The sequence below is a fragment of the Tachypleus tridentatus genome, chromosome 13 (genome assembly GCF_004210375.1).
Source record: "Tachypleus tridentatus isolate NWPU-2018 chromosome 13, ASM421037v1, whole genome shotgun sequence".
Classification (NCBI taxonomy): Eukaryota; Metazoa; Arthropoda; class Merostomata; order Xiphosura; family Limulidae; genus Tachypleus; species Tachypleus tridentatus.
This window is the reverse complement of record NC_134837.1, coordinates 54027977-54045983: the sequence shown is the minus strand read 5'-3', so window position 1 is coordinate 54045983 and position 18007 is coordinate 54027977. Positions and strand designations below refer to the sequence as shown.

The 18007-nt window shown below is 34.2% G+C and overlaps 1 protein-coding gene across 6 annotated transcripts in view; it reads left to right on the top strand.

The window, feature by feature from the left end:
• Positions 1-18007, top strand: part of LOC143236052 (G protein-coupled receptor kinase 2-like) — an 81601-nt gene that overhangs the window by 25185 nt on the left and 38409 nt on the right. For 5 of the 6 annotated variants that reach the window (XM_076474304.1, XM_076474306.1, XM_076474303.1 and 2 more), the window contains exon 2: positions 9784-9879. The exons of the other annotated variant lie outside the window; for it this stretch is intronic. In XM_076474304.1, coding sequence (XP_076330419.1) covers positions 9784-9879 — 96 coding nt within the window. The remainder of the gene's footprint in view (positions 1-9783; positions 9880-18007) is intronic. 6 annotated transcript variants of the gene reach the window in all.

Here is an 18007-nt window from a genome sequence, read left to right as displayed (position 1 = left end):
ATAGACTTCTTACCTTGTAACATAAAGTGAGAAGGATATTTTTACTTACATTATTACAAGTGAATGTTTTGAACAACCTGTTGTTGGCCAGAAATTTGCCGTAAAATTCTAAGCAACTGTAATTTATGTTCATCTTTAATTTACTTTAGATGAAAACTAAATAAATTGAAATTGCAACGTTGGCTGTAAACGGTGCCAGCGTAATCGCGGATACAACAATTGTTTTACACAGGCTGACAAGTTCTTGGTGATGATGAAAATATTACAAAATTGGTTCTAGTCATAACTGACGGAGTGATACATTTTCTGGCAGACATAATCGATACTGTGGTAAAACAAACAGCTGGAATATAACACTGCTGTGCAACAGATGATTCACTGAAAAATTGTTGGTGTGAGCAGCAAAACATGTATCATTTGCATTTATCTCTGTTTTGGCGTACCAGTCGTAAATGTGTGAGGTTATAATGTCGAAAAATCGGTTTTTGATATCTACAGTGGGTAGAGCACATTTAGCCCTTTTTGACTTTGCGTTTAACAACAACAAAAAATGTTGTGGCGTACGCTATATTCACTCGTGCGATTGTGGCATCATGTCATCTGATGCAACTTACCTCATTGTCAAATTCAGAGAAAGCAGCAAAGGATACGACGAAATTGTTTGTTTGTTTCGAATTTCAAGCAAAGCTACACGAGTGCTATCTGCTCTAGCCATCTCTAATTTAGTAGTGTAAGACTAAAGGGAAGACAACTAATCACCACTCACCGCCAACTCTTGGACTACTCTTTTACCAACGAATAGTGGTAACTATTAATAGATTAACCGTCACTTATAACGCCCCCACGGCTGGAAAAGCTAGCATGTTTGGTGCGACGGGGATGCGAACCCGGGACCCTCGGATGAGAAGTCGAACGCCTATAATGAGCTATCCCGAGCTGTTTGATACTTTCACTACTCAGTTAAACAATTTAAAAATTTGTTGATTTACGATTGTTAGAGGCTCAAAATTCTGAATACAGACAACGAATGTTTCAGTTAAATCTGGACATTGGTTACCCAACCTATTTTTATTTTTTGATAAAAGTATTTTGTATACGAGGTGTCTCCAGCAAGGATATTTTATGTATTTGAACCAGGTGAATGTACTTATTATTTTAACATGAAACTTAAAAGAAAAATCGTGACAATGTTTGGTGGGAGGGAGTCGGTTGTGCTATGATTATACAACCTGGAATGTTTATATTTGTGTACAGAACTCGTGCTGCAGTGTAATAATGGTAGAAGTATCATTCCAAAACGTTGAGACCAGTACACGTAATACTAACTGATCAAGCTTTGTCCATGGCTCACTAGAACTAACGATATACCACAACAGGTTTATACAACGTTTTGTTATAACTGTTTCTCACGTGCAGATGCAATTTTAGCGAAATTTCTCATTCAGTTTTGGATAAGCTGATGTTATAGTATAATAAGGACTTCTGTTTTATGTGATGTTTGTGTATTTAGGTGGACAAATTATATTCACAACTGTTTGTAATGTTTAACATACTGTGGACATCAAAACAAGTTTGTTGTTTTCTGATTCTTTAACCATTCTCACTTTCATTGTAGTCTGAGGTCGAGAGTACCTTGTTATACAGAAAAGCGTAGTCTAAATTATCTAAATCACACACTTCCTGTTAAAAATATACTAACATAAATGTTGACTATAGTATTTACATATACCTAGAAATTATATAAACTATTGTTTTAACATTTAGAAACTTGTAAGGCTAATTTAACTGGTGATCATTAGAATTGGCCATCAATACGTGATATACCGATCTTTTCATGTCTTTTCATATGGGTATAATATACACCAAATACGGGATCTTGTGAGTCTGCAAGATCACAATTTTATAATTCTTAGTGTGCCTTTAGCTACCCATTGTTTTTCTCTCCACGTGGCGCGGGGTTTGCCTTCTACAAATTTCTGCTGTAGTAGTGTGTGAATATATCGTTGCACGTGACTTCCCCATTGTACTAATCAATTGTCAAAAAAATTTCACACTATAAAACTTCTGTTTTCCTTTGCACAAAATACACCTCTATATCGCTTATGCGAAATTGAAATGCAAACATTTTGTTTTAAAATTGCACATCAAATATAAATATTATGCATTTCACCCTTTTGTTTATGCATGATTGTAGAAATCTTGAAAAATAAAATTCACTTTGTACAAGATATTTATTTATTTTTAATATATGAAGTATTAACGTAAATTGAGTGAAGAGTCTTTCACAATAATTTTATGTTTGGGATATTAATGTTGCAAGGTTCATAGTGATGTACGAGGGATCAGAACAATCAAGCATTGAAGATTTTTTTATGTAAGCTTTGAGCTTGCTTGTAAAAAATGACTGATATTTACTCGTGCAGTTTTCGTTATAATAAAGAACTTCCGGGCCAAGTTTCTACTATACTAACCGTTGTGGTGTGAACACCTTTTTAAGCTGACTAAGCATGATTCTAGTCAATAATGTATCAGTATACAACAGTATCAGGCTTAATGTATGTTTAAATACTGCGTTTGTTGTTTTGTTCCTTATAAGGCTTTCTGACAAGCGTTTCCACGATATATTGATATCTCTAATAATGTTGATAGTAGTATTTTCAGAAATATTATTATGGTATTATGGTAATTCGTATATTCAAAAACTCGTGTTTTTGCAACTATTCTCGGAACGCTATTATTATTAGATTATGAATTTATGCATTGGATATCAGCGAAGTTACTAAATTTATAAGGCCCACGTATGTACCCATCTTTATTCAGAAAATAGATTTAGATGTGCACACTGTGCGAATACTCCGCTTGCATCTGCGTAATACACGCCCCCCGCAAGTACAGCGGTATGTCTCCGGATTTACAACGCTAAAATCAGGGGCTCGATTCCCCTCGGTGGGCTGAGCAGATAGCCCGATGTAGCTTTGCTATAAGAAAAACACACATGCAAGAAAATTCTCATAAAGGGAGATCAACGCCAGACGTTCAGAGGATATGTTTTGTGAAGAGGTAACTTGTACACACAAACCTCGCAGCCTTCAGCTTGTTGTCAACATAGTTTTCATGTACAGATGAACTTGCATTATATACTTCTTAAGCTAATATTTATTTACCTGCTTGTATTGCGTCATAAATTTTCTTCAAAGATCGTTTGAATGTAAATTGTCTTAACCTTTTAGGGTAGAGAAGCTAAGTAGTACTTGCATTATAGCTTTGACAAATAATATATGTAGATATATTGTTGTTGTTTTTAATTTTGTTTTAATTTGTAATATCGTCTGTGAAATAAAGATGGCTAATGAGTTTAGATCTGTTTGTGCAGGTTGTCATTTATGCCCAAAAATTCAATCAGATGAAGCCAGTCTCGTTGATAGACTAGAGAGGAAATAACCATGTTACTACTTTACCTCAGTTTATACATTTTGAGCAATACTGTGTGTTAATTTTTCCAATAATGTCGCTTTTTCTCAATACTTTCTCAGACATTTTTTGTAACGAACTTCAGTGTTGCACCTATAGGTCGGTTGTTTATGTAGGATCCCACTCGTATCTTAAAATTTTCACATGTAATTTGTGTGTACTTGTGTGTGATATGCGTATTGTAATAATATTCTCCCAGAGGTAATGCGTGTGTATAGTTTTCATAAACTACAACATTCTCATAGAGATGTAGTGTATGTACATAGTTTTTGTAGTATTAAAGCATTATGGAGGTGGTTTGTGTGTACATAGTTTTCCTAGTATCCTAATATTATCATGCACTTTGTGCATGCATCATTTTTGTAGTATTCTTACATTATTGCAGTAGTTTTCTTCGTATCATAACGTGCCTACAAACAATGAAAGTGTATATAGTTTCAATTAAGTCATAGCTCTAACTTTGCTTTGTGTCTATATTAACATATCGTAGAAAGGCGGTTTGAAAAGTAATTCGTAAAGTACCGTGCTTTGGGAGTAACCATGTTAAATAACTATTATTGCTTTGTAACTCGAATGTTGACATTTTGATTAAGAAAATAACTGTTAATATTAAGAAAAGTACGTGTTAGATCCCAAACACTAGGCGAGACGGTTGTCTTATGTTTAACTACTGTAGAAATTGTATTTATATAGAAAGCTGGATGCACATGCGCGTATGTTGTAGGTAAGAAGATGCAAGCGCTGTAACAAAAACTTTGCTGTAGCTGTCTTCCTTCTTTCTACTAGAGCAAGAATTTAGAGGTCGTAAAGCTTCAGTTCTGCAGACAACAGTCATATCCATGTGTGTCTGTCTGCCTCCCTTTCTGTCTTGCATAGCTGTGTGTTTAGTGTGCAGGTCTCGTTATCTAGACTAAATGCAACTGTAAAGTAGTTATATTGATTTTGTTGAAATTGCATTCAAACGTTAACCATTTGTACAGCTTAAAGGTATTACGTAAAGAAATTAACAAATGAAACTTCCCTTCGGAAATGCATGAATATTAAACAAGAGCACGTGTAATGGAATTACAAAAGAACCTACGGAACTGTACACATTGTACTGATTATGTCGCATAGTTTGTCTTTTAAAGGTCACGTGCAAGGAAAACTGGAAGCACACAGCTTATACTACGATCAAAAGCTTAGTCTACAAAGCTCTTAAAATAAATAAAACAATGGTAGGACAAACAACCCAAATAAAATATTTTTACAAGTTAGCGCATCATTACTTAATGTAAGTTATATATGCAAATTAAAAGATAAATCCATGTATTACTTCTACTAAGTTTTGTATAATTGTTACTTTTTTGTTCGCTTAAAATGTTTTAGATGTGTTTTTTAGGCTTCTTACGACAAACTCAAAACAGCAGCTCACTTCTCCATGGTAAAAAGAAGTTAGGCAAGTGTTTCCTGAGTTATTCTACAGATTTTTAGTGCAATCTCAATACTACTTTTTAATCGCATTTTACTTGAATATATGCTGGATATGTATATAAAGCGGTTGAAGTTGAAGATATCAAGGCTAATAGCAATGAAGTTGGTTAAAGGTATTTGAGTTTTTATTAGTGGTTATAAAGGGAGAATGTTTTTAGTTGGTAGTTGTTACAGACCACCATTTATTAACTTCTAATAAAGAAAGGTATAAGGTAGTAGTTGGGGAAACATTTGGGTGCAAGTGATCACTGCTTATAGATTTGGGTGTTGCCGGGCTGTGAGGAAGATGTTATTACCTTAAAAATGGATTTGCATTATTTGGAGAGTTGAGAATTGGCAGATGGCTTTTAATTACAATAAATGTAAGGTAATGCAGGTTGAATATCACAATTTGAAATATAAATAATTTTGATGGGAATTACCTCAATAGTGTTACGGAAGGAAAATACTTTGACGTTTTGTGTTGAATTCATGACTATTGCGTTTGTATTATTATTATATAGGCCATTAGTTAGATCACATTTGGAATAATGTTTTCAGTCTTGGGCTTTTTACCCCAGTAGGAATATTGAATTGTTGGAAATGGTTCAGAGGAGGACTGCTAGACTGATACTTGGGATAGAAAAGTTATTATACGAAGATAAGTTATCTAAACTTGCATTCCCGTGACTGAGGTGTTTAAGATTGTTAAGGGAATTGATAGTGTCCACACATTATATTTCGTCATATTTAATGGCGAGAGTGGTGAGATAAGGGGACACAAATATAAATTTGTCAGTGGAGGAGCCATCTACAGTAAAGATAGCTTTATTTTTCTAGTAGTATTTATGGTCTTTGAAACGGTTTACCTTCTGATGTGGTGGATGCAGTTACTTTAAAGCGAAAGCTAGATAAATATCTAAAATGATGAGGACTGGCTTTGAGTTTTTTGCTTGAATGTTTAAAGACTTGGTTTAATTTAGTGGATGGGACAGTCCAGATGAACCAAAAGGTCCCTTGGTGCCATTTTATGTTAGTAGTTCTAAGATCGTTTTAAGAACTATTTGTTTCGGTGAGTTTGAAGTATAAACTTGAAATACATATATTAAAACAATAACGAAAGCATTTAAGTCACGTTTTGAGTATTTGTAGAAGCTAAATCACACCATTTTATTTCAAATCGTTATCACTTTTTCATCTGCATTTGGAACTAATTGCCGAAGAACTAAATGTCTCTGTGGGTGTGTGTCTTTCTCTATGTTTTTTTATTATAACAAATTAATATAAGCTAAAACAAAAATAAATTAAAAAATGAGAAACGTTGCATTAATTGAAAGAATCCCAGGGCACAAGCTATAATGTGTAATATAAACTGTACCCTATGTTTTGGAGATGATTGCGGAAGAAGGACCCACGTTTCGGTGGGGATACACCGTCTATCAGTCTCAACCGCCATTCGCCAGTCTCACATGAAGAAGAATAAAATAAGCAAAGAAATAGAAATTAGGAGAACGAGTTGTGGGTGCTCGAGCCCACAACTGTCACCAGTCACTGCCTGCAAACAGTTGTGGGAAAGTGTCTGCTCTTCAAAGTAAAGAAGAAGAAAAAATAATAGAAAATTAAAAATGGCATTACTTTATTTTTCAATTAGTTAATTTTTCTTCTCTTTTTACCTTCTCACAACTGTCTGCATGCAGTGAAGGGTGGCATAGTATTGGGCTCGAGCACCCACATCTCGCGCTCCTAATTTCTATTTCTATTCTATTATTTCTAATATTATCCTTTACTTTAGCTTTTATTGAACCTGGCGAATGTAAGGTGACTGATAGACGGTGTATTTCCATCGCAATGTGGGTCCTACTTCCAGAGTCACCTCCAAAACCTAGAGTACGTTTTATATGCCACCTTATAGCTTGTACCTTGGAATCCTTTCAATTAGTGCAGCGTTTTTATATTTTTCAATTTAGTTTTGTTACAGCTTGTTTTTGGTTATAACAAACTTAAATAATCAGGAGTTTGAATTATGAAACATAATTTGTGTGTGTGTGTTAAAATAAACAATTAGTCGATTTATTTGCTGAACAGTCGAGAGCCCCACGTGGCTCAGCTGCATGTCTGTGAGCTTATAATGCAAAATTGACCTTCGATACCCGTGGTGGGAATTGCACAGATAGCACATAGTGTATCTATGTGCTTAACCAACCAACAAACAAACAAGGAAGTTGTGTTTCCAGAGAGTGGCATTGGGGGAGAGATTCAATCGCCAACCCCTCATGTCAGTGCCCAGACAGCCCTAAAGTTTCAATTTAGGTTTAGTAAAGATAAAATAAATAGCACGGTAAGCACGTGGGATTTCCCCGGGAAAATGAACTAGCGGAGATTTCTAACCCCATCCACTTTCTGGTGTGCATGTGAAGATTGGTAAAGATAAGTAAAATAACTCTGAACACTTTTTAGGGGTCCTGTGGAGTCTTATAGGGTTTATATCAAGTTTGGTTGAAATTAGTAAAAAATAATGTACGTTTGAAAAGCAGACAGACAACATTTCTGACTTGATTATTATCTTAATCAGTCTTCTGTTGAATGCCGTCTTCGTGTACTTTCTTCCAACTATTAATCTACCACATCGTGTGTGTCCACCACATCATACTCGTTTGTCATATTAATGCAGCATAGAAAGGATTATTTTTGTTGTATGCAACTTTTTTGGTATCGTCTTTCACCACTTCTCCCGAAAAAGAAAGTTACTTTGACAGAAGATTAATAAAGATTTGTAATTATATAGCGTAATGAAAAACACATGGACTGAAAGAATTAGTAACGCCTATCTCGCGTAAACCATTTAGTTTCGTACCCTACATGGTTCCTGTCCTTTATGTAAGCTTTTGCTGGATTATGTCACTAGATTGTCGTATACTATACATCCTAGACAATTGTACTTATTTTCTCTTTTTGTTTCTTTTCATTCTTTTTTTTTAATAAAACTTCCCAAAAAATTACTTAAGAGCGATTTGCTTTGGACGTACTTAAATTAGAAAGATGGAAGCTTGTCAGCATTACTCATCTCTATCTCATGGTTACTCGAGTCGTATGTTATGAGGATTTGGTCTTCGCTCTTAAAACCTATTTATATTGCTACCCAATTTGTTTTCAGTTTCGTTCTTTAAAGTATAAATAGTTACATAGCCACGTGGTTAGGGCGCTCGACTCGTAATCTGAGGGTCGCGGGCTCGAAACCCTGTCACACACCAAACATGTTCGCCTTTTCAGCCATGAGGGTATAAAAGTATGACGAACAATTTCACTATCTATTGGTAAAAAAGTAGCTCAAGAATTCTTGGTGGGTGGTGATTACTAGCGGTCTTCCCTCTAGTCTTACACTTCTAAATTAGGGACTGCTAGGGCAGATAGTTCTCGTGTAGTTTTGCGCGAAATTCAAAGATGTGTAAACATAGCCTCAGTAGGGAAATTTGTTGGGCAATTAGATAAAAATTACAGTACTATTACTTTTTGTTATATAGAGCTTACTTTAGAGCTGGTACTAATGTGAGATCCAGTCGTCATTCTAATCGATAAGAGAAGGATTCAGTAAAGAAATTGGGCAAACGTTTGTCTTCATCCTGTTGTATGTTTCTGGGCCCTTCCAAGGTTACTAATAGTCAAACCAAGTCATAAATCAGAAGAAAGTTTAAAACAACAGTCAAGCCCAAAACAATTAAAATCACCAAAAAAAACTAGTTGAAGTTTGTTTTTTTTTCTTTCGAGAAGCTCTCTGTTTACATCTTTTAAACCCAAAAAAGGAGTGTAGAGAAATCAATTTGCGAAAACTCCCGGTTTTCAGCTTAAATTCCTACCAAAATGAAAATCTAAGGGATAGCAGTGTGAATTGAAAACGTGGGTGCGCACTGATTAGTTTTCGACTTGTAACCATGAAATAGACGACAGAAAGCTCTAGAATAATAAACCGTTAGCATTGGTATTATTTTCAAAGTTAAGATAGCACAGACAAGTGTAGAGTTATTAGTATTATTCAAAAGTTTTCATATTTCGAAATTCCAAGAAATCTTAGCTTTATTGTTTTTAATGTTTTCATTAACACATATTTCTACTTTTATGTATTAATGATGAGTTAACTGCATGCGTAGATTAATTGTGATTGTATTATTCCTTTCAAAATTTATAAATATAGGGTACATTTCAAAATTTATTAATATTTATCTCAAGACATCTTCGACACGTTAGAAATAGCTTGTAATGTGGAATTGTTTTCTTTAGATATTTTCTTAAAAGCCTTATTGTTTCTACTTGTAGCTTTTTCCGAACTATTTACTTGTATCCTTAGCTCTAATTAGTTAATTGATGATTAAAGTGTGAAACAAATGTTAATTTCGTTTTTGAAAGTAGCGAAATTAGTTTCATCAACGAAATCATGATTTTTACAATGCTTACATTTAAAGTTCATTAATTAGTTTGATATCGTACAGAGATACGGATTCCACCGAATTTTGTTTGTGAGCTTCTAATTTATTAAAGATTATTTCTAATAATGTTAGGGACAGTACTTAACTGCAGGATTAAAGAGCGATTTGTAGTTTTATGACGTAAAGTTCGATTAGTAATGGAAAAATAATCACTGGACGTTTTCTTTCTCCGTGTATTTGCATCCATATCATAAAGCACAGTATATCGTTGGAGGAATCTGATTTTTCGTTATTCCAAGCTTAACCGTGTTCAGATGAAAGACCTAAATTATTTGCAGTTTGAAAAGATGTATAAAGAAAGATCACACTTTGACGCACAGTGTATTATCGATAAACTACAGATCCGCTGGACTTGTATTTTTACGCTTTTTGTGTGCAGGTGGCGCTGGCAGTAACAAAGGAAGGAGTAGAAAATGGAAGAAGATTCTGCGATTTCCACATATATCTTATTGTATAGACCTAAAGAACAAAATAGGTAAGTTATTGTATTATCATAAGATTATACACGAGGTCTGTTCAAAAAATACGCGGACTGTTTTAATTGCGCGGCTCCAGTTGGTTCCAGGGGAATCCGCTTGGTGTCGTTAGGTTCGTACAGATCAGCTTATTACGACGCCATTTCCCGATTGTAGATATCTTCATTTGTGTATTAGCTACGCGGTTTTAAGTGAAGTGCGATTTTTTCGTTTGGCGGATTTCAGAATGAATGACCTGAAGGAGCAATGACTTGCTGTGAAATTTTGTGTTAAACTTGGAAAATCTACGACTGAAACTTTTGCTATGCTTAACAAGGCTTACGGTGATGTTGCTATAAAGCGTACGTCATGTTTTAAGTAGCATGAACGTTTTAAGGATGGTCGACAGTCCATTGAAGATTATGAGCGTCCTGGACGTCCTTCCACGTCAACTGACGACCCACACGTCGACAAAATCAACACCCTGGTGCGGGCAAATCAACGTCTGACTGTCAAAGAGCTTGCTGAAGAGTGTGGGATATCAGTTGGATCTTGTTACGAGATTTTGACCGAAAATTTAAGATGCACCGCGTTGCTGCGAAATTTGTGCCTCAGAACTCGTGAGTTTTTGGCCAAACACTTGATCACTGTTCTTCCCCACCTCACCTGCCCTTGCTCCTTGCGATTTTTTCTTGTTCCCCAAACTCAAAAGACCCTTGAAAGGAAGAAGATTTGAGACGATTCCCGAGATTAAGGCAAATGCGACGAAGGAGCTGGAGGACATTACAAAAGAAGCGTACCAGGACTGTTTCAACAAGTGGAAACACCGTTGGGATAAGTGTGTGCGTTGGGGAGGAGAGTGCTTTGAAGGGGTCCCAGACCTGTAACTTCTAAATAAAGTACATTTTCTTTTATGACGTCAGTCCGCGTATTTTTTGAACAGCCCTCGTAAAACAGTTGTTTGAAGTAATTAATTCGTATTTATTTTTGTATATTTAATACAAAAATTTTGTCTCAGGGAAACGGTGACATAAGTTTGGAATTAACACACATAACTGATCAGTTAACTTTTATAATTCAATATATTTATACTACCATCATATTCACTTGATAAACATTTTCTCAGATGGTAAATAAATGTTTTCAGTACAAAAATACTGACGAAAAATTAATCAAATTAATAAATTACTCATCATTCAGTTTTGAGCTAAATATTTATGAAGTTTATGCCCTATTAATAGTCGTCTACACACACGTGACGATCAGCGTATTTTCTGTTTCAAATTACAACTCTCTCTATATTATGTTTCCATCCATACAAATGAGACTTCGTGTGCTTTTTGATTGCAATAAGAATATACTTAATCTTATGTTATTAAAATAAATTAATTGTATGTTTGCGACCTGTAGTTATTTTCGTTTTTGAAAAATATATTTTAAGTAGAGTGATATTTGAAATTAATCAAAATTCATATGGACCACGAGGTTAAGATCTAAAATTTTGCAAATGATGCAAACAAGTTCTGAATGAGGTGAAAAAGTTGGAGAGAATCAGAACTGAAGAGAAATTGTAACTAATTCCTGAACTAAATCAAACGTAAAAGCCCATATGAAACATCTTGAATTCTAACATTATGTGGAATTTAAATTAAATCATGGGAATTTACATATATATATTTTTTCTTTTACTAAAGTTTCTTTGCACATTTACTAATGTAGCACGTTTATTGGGCTGATCTCTTATTTTGAAAAAAAGGTTTCATTAATTATCCTTAAAGACTGTGCATAATGATATCGTTTAAATGTTATCAAAATACACTTAGAATTTCAATAAATTCAATTTTGCAACCATATATTTAGTATGAGAGGACTCGATACTTAGTCCATGAAGAAGTTGGGTGTAGTGGATGTAATTACCATACAAATGGATCGTTGTAGTACATCATTGTATATTCAATGTTGATTTTGTATCATTAACCAGTTGTTGAAATACTAACTCTAAGTTCATACCCACGTATGAAACACGCATTTTCTTTATTAAAAGGGAAGTTCAAATGCTCTTTGTAGGTTCTTTCTTCTGTTCTTTAATGAATACCGTTTAATTCTTAAACCTGTATTCGGTTCTTGCACGTTTTTTTTTGTGGATCGTTAACTGTAAAAAGTATGCATACTGTACGTAATCAATAATCACCTTGTACTGGCGAAAGCACTGTTGGGAAGAGTCTGGACTACAAGACTCCAAAAAAAAAGGAGTTGATTTCAGCTTTTTTCCCTGCTAGAAAAAGCATTTTTTCTAACTGAAAACATTTTTGTTACATATTCTTTAAAATATAAAGTGCTTCTTACATAAATAATTTTCTGAATAAAAATTTCAAATTCATACTTGAATTTTAAAAATATCTTGAATATTGCATAGGCCTTTTCTATGGCATAAAGGAAGCAATAACCAGTTCATCTCACTTCAAAATATACGCAAAATTGGAACTTGTTGACAATTTATAGTCTACATATTAATTTTTTAAATCACGAAACAATTTAAGCGAAATCAATAATTTATAAATAAGTTAACGTTTTGTAATTAGTATTTGGTAAAGTAAAATGTACAATAAACATTTATAGTTCATTTTCTTGCGATATTTGGAAACTTTATTTGTTTATGACCTACACTTCCTACTCGTGTTTGTTGCCTCGCTGTTGTCACGTGATGTGCAGGTGCTTCGGGCATTGTATTAAATCATACTCTTATTTTTTGTATGCATAAATGTTTTGTGATGTATCACCCTTCAGATTTGAATATGGATGCAGAAGATAACAGGAAAAATTTTAACTGCAATATTGAAATCGTATTAGTGAACAAGTTTGGTACAAAGAGTTTTAATGATAAAGAATGCATCATCAGAAATGGTAGACCGATGCTATCTCTAACCTTTACTGGAAGAACAAAGCACTGCGTTCGAAAATTCATTGTAAACTAATATGACGGGATATCTTCGTTAACTGGTTATCCTAACTTGCAGAAACTTTTCTGCTGGCCGTGTTTATTTAACAGTGAATTTGGGGCATGGAACTCATGGAGATGGGATGATTTTAAACAATATGCATAAGGTAATTAAAAGACATAAATTCCTTCAGTCAACTTTAGGCCTAGCTAGATTTTAAAATTCACGGATTAAATTCCAACTAATTAGCAAACGTAAAATAAATGTGTAATGAAAAGTATGCTGTTTGGGTGCACAACAGTTAGCATTTAGAGGTCATGATGGGTCACTAGTTTACTAACCGAGGCAATTACATGGAATTGGAAAGTTTTTATGCAAGAAATATGATCCATTATTGAAATCCCATTTAGAGAAATCGAGTGTTTTTGCTGTCCTGTCAAATAGAACCCAGAGTGAGCTTATTAATTATGTAGGGGAGTACTGTTGAATAAAATCAGAAGCGAAATAAGTGATCCTCAGTTTGTGGTTCTTATCTTAGATGAAACAACTGAGGCAAGAACCATTTCTCAGCTTTCTAGTGTTGTGTGATATCTGACTAAAGATAGTGAAATTAGATATTTCTGAGATTTACAAATGTTAGTACACATCGAAAATATGTTGGTATATCCAAGATAGTGTTTAATTTAGTTGATGAAATAAATATTAAGTCAAAACTTGTTGCGCAAACCTGTGATGGGACAAGTGTTATGTCCAGTGAGCTAAATGGGCTTCAAAAGAAAGTTAGAGGCGAGTATCAAAAGCTCTTCATTCATTGTATGGCACGTAGATTGAATTTAGTGTTGTCGCAATCTATGACGAAGATCAAGGAGTTTGACAGATTCTTTGTCAAACTTTAAACATTTTCTGTTTTTTGCGAAATCAACAAAGCGTGTGCGCCTTTTAGATACTGAACTAAAAAAAAAGATTCCCGTAAGTGGTCCCAACTCGTTGGAATTGGAATCACTGCCTTGTCGAAACTGTCTTAGAATACAAGAAAACTCGTTTACTCATTTCAAAATATTGTTGATAATTTTGGCAACTGAGATACTGAATTATTTACATGTACCCAAACATTTTAATCGAATCTTAGCGATATTGAATTCAATTTATTGTTGAGTATATTTACCAATACAGTGGAACCCTTCTAAAACAGCCACCTTCGGGACTGAGACAAACTGGCCTAATTAGAGGGGTTCCTCTGTACAGAATTAGGGATTATGTAAACAAAAAAAGGGACTGATTGAGTGACCGAATCTGAGAGGTGACCGCTTAGAGGGGTTCCACTGTATTTTTTCACGTAGAAATGTTATATTTTGTTTTACAGAATAGGTTATCTCACATATTCTACTGTACAAATAAAGTAAATTAATCGATGTTTGTGTTGCAAAAAGACGATTTAATTGAATTTTGGGTAGAAGTCGATGCATTATAACTCTACTAAGCGAATAAGAAATGAACTCGGAGAAGACTTTAAAATAACATACAGAAAGTTGTTTTATGAAATTTTGGATGTAATTTGCGGCCAAATTGAAATTAGCTGGCCCAGCATGGCCAGGTGGGTTAAGGCGTTCGACTCGTAATCTGAGGGTCGCGGGTTCGAATTCCCGTTGCACCAAACATGCTCGCCCTTTCAGCCGTGGGTACGTTATAATGTGACGGTCAATCCCACTATTCGTTGGTAAAAGAGTAGCCCAGCAGTTCGCGGTGAGTAGTGATGATATGTCATGATTTGTGATGCACTAGAGTACTCGTCTATGTGTCGCGAGAGCCATTGCTATGGTGATGAAAAGTGGACTTAACAGTGGTAGAAGGAGCTTTTGACCGACGGTATTTATTTTTCACGCTACGAACCAAAGGTACATTTTTGTACTGTATGTAAGTTACTATTCCACATTGCTTTGGCTGCCGTCGGAGTCCAGCTTTGCTGAGGAAGTTTTACACTGTAAAGTCCTTCTTGGCGATAAGAGTAGATAAAAGATGCGTCCATAATAGTCTTTACATGCCTCTCATTTGGAATCCGTAAGGTATTAATTATGAGGAATGAAAATAAGTCTTCAGTTTAGCGTGGTTGTTATCGCGAGTTTTAGGCATATTGATTTTATTTTGCTAGCTTTCGGTGTAAACACTGGTATTAATTTTTTTTAAATAAACGTTAAATTGTCGATTTCATGGACATTTGAAAACAGTTTCAGAGGTGTGATAATTGAGATGTATATTTCGATATCTGTTTTTAAAATGAAAAGAAACGTTATTTAGTAGGTTTCACTTGTTTAACTGACTTAATATTACTATGTATTCTACAATAATGTGTATGTGAAAAGATTGTTATTACCAATATAATGTCAGGGCCGGGTGTGGCCTAGATTTAGCTTGTCAGGCTGTGAATCGAAGAGTAAAGAGGTGCGCGAGATAAAGGTGCGTTATAAAAGTGACATTCGACTACCTTATTGGGTTCAAAGAGTTGGTATAAATTCTTTGGGTCGGCTGGTTCTAATAGCTGGGTACTTTCCCGCAAATCAATAGTCTCAGCCTACCTGTGCATGTTGAAAATTTCAATTATTATAAAAAGCAGCCTTCCTCGGTTGAGAATGGCACCGCTTTGTTCTACTCAGTGAAATGTTAGAATGTGTTTTTTATTGTGCGTCGATTAATGCATTTTTTGTGTCCGTTATTTGATCAGCAATCTAATTACACACACAAAGAAAAACAAAAACCAGCCATAGGTATATTAATTTCTAATAATTGTTATGGGTTCAAGAAATTGCGATGCACGAAACTAATAAGGAACAGTTTGTCAATCTAACTAAACTATAGGACAAATTAACAATGTAATGACAAAAAAGGCATTTGTGCAGAAGAAAAAAATGTTCAGTAATGTTTTTAACTGTAATTTTGCGTTTTTCAAGTGTTTATTTCGTACAGCCTATGTGTTGTACTTTCATACTGATACAAGTCCCTAAACAGTTCAACTTAACTTTCTTATAAATTTTTGCTTGCAAAGCATTATTACCAGTTTGTTTTAAAACAGAGAAACATTGAGCTGTTTGCTGTGTCCATTGAGGGCAATATAACCTCATATTTTTGTACTGTTAACTCTGTCTGCCTTGGAGATGTATTATTACCAAGCACGTATACAGAAGTGTTAAGTACACGCTGAACAAAGCGGTGTTTTCGGAAAACGTGATACTGTTGAATGTTGTAATTGTTTCGTTTTGAGTTTACTTACTGATATAGTATATTTTATAATAATGTACAGCTTTTACTAATCTTACTGTAAAAGCTCCTAATTGTAACCGTTGTTTTCTTTTTTTCCGTTAATAACAGATCATTGTTTTGTTCACTTGTTATTATTATTACTATTTATGTCTTCTCTTTATATCCGAAAGGCACATTGTAACTAGACACAAAAATATTCATAGTTTTCTATTGTTTTTTGAATAACAGGATGTTATGAAATGTTGAACGTAGACTGACACACTAACATTTGTAATGCAAAATTGGATATGTGAACAGTGCTTAAATTTCAGAGCTGATTCGAAATAATCCCTCTTAAAACGTTTGTGAAATACATGTATATTTGTTTCCTGTAATCTGATACATGAGTGAGCCTTTAGTGATGAACCTGCAAGCAGATAAATGTTGAGGTGTAGTGTTTCGTACAGTATTCACTCCAACTAAATTATGATCTTTTTGTCATGATAAGAAAACACTTATTTAGTAGCTGGATACCCTGACTGTTGACAGTATTTTCAGCCATAATCCAAATAATATCTCGGGAGGTTCGATTATGTGAACTATACAAAATAACCCTTACAATAAAATTGCATAATAAAAACAATAAATGTTAAACAGTTCAATCAATGTTATTTCTCCTGAGAATGGTCAAGTAAAATTCACAGAGTAACAAGATATTCAATGTAATATGTTTTCTGGAATAACTATGATTCCTCCGACTTTGGTTGTTTTTTGAGAATGAAAGAGACTGATTACAACGTGGACCAAAATTAATCTTTACTGACAAAAACAAAAATAGTCAAAGATAAGACAAGTGTATGGAGACTGCACCTTTTCTAGAGTTCTGTAATAATGGAAACTCTTAAGAAAAATCATGTTTAAAAACTCTCAAGGACTATTTGAAGAAATGTTCCAAACTTAGAAAACATAGCATTATATGCATACAACAATAATGCTCTTCTTCTCGGGACACGGGCTATTCATGTGACCATTGGTCATATCCATCGAAAAATAAAGCAAGTTGCATTCTTGGAGTGTCATCTAACCTGCCTGTATAAATATCACTGTCAACATCTCATAGAAAGTTTAACCATACCAAAATCTTTTTCACAATAAAGTTCATATGATACCACACATTACACTATGTAACTAGGGGAAAGGAACTTGCCACTTTTATGACTGATGTTAAAACCACATACACCTACACGTACAAGCATTTTTAAAATAAAATATTCTGTTAAACAAGGTAGAAAACATAATCCTGTATATCACACTATATATAAAGACTTGCATAATGTAAAAAATATACTATAGCACTAAAATCACCTAAAATATAGTTATTTGCCTCACGCACTGTCACTGATGCAACATGAATGTTTAATATGTAACATTTAAAGATCAGTGTAAGTTACTGGACGAGTTCAGTTTGATGTTAACAAGACTAGTCTGCTTTATTACCAGTTTTTCTGAATGATTAGTAAAGTTAATCCAAGTATAAATAAATAAACATTATTGTTCTGTTAATCCTTACCCTAATTTTGAAATGTATACAACTCATGTAAAATTTATAATAAATGCATTTCTACTTAATCTAGTTCACACCATAACAGGGGCATTTAATAATATAAACAGTGTTTCAACCACTACTGTGTCTATTGTATATATGTGCTGGAATGATGTACCCTGGTATTTCCTGAAAGGGGGCCGAAGGAATCATCTGTGCTAAAACCACTCGTACTACCACTGACAGCAGTGTGCTGTCTGTCAGTCAGTTAGTAGACACTAAAATGATGTTGCATAAAGGATGCTCAACTTTAACATCAGTAACAAAAATGCTCTTTGTGGACTACAACACAACATGACACACAATCTTTCAAAGCAAGAAATAAAAAAAAAAAAATTGTAACTTCTAATTTTGGTTTTATTTGTTCTTGAA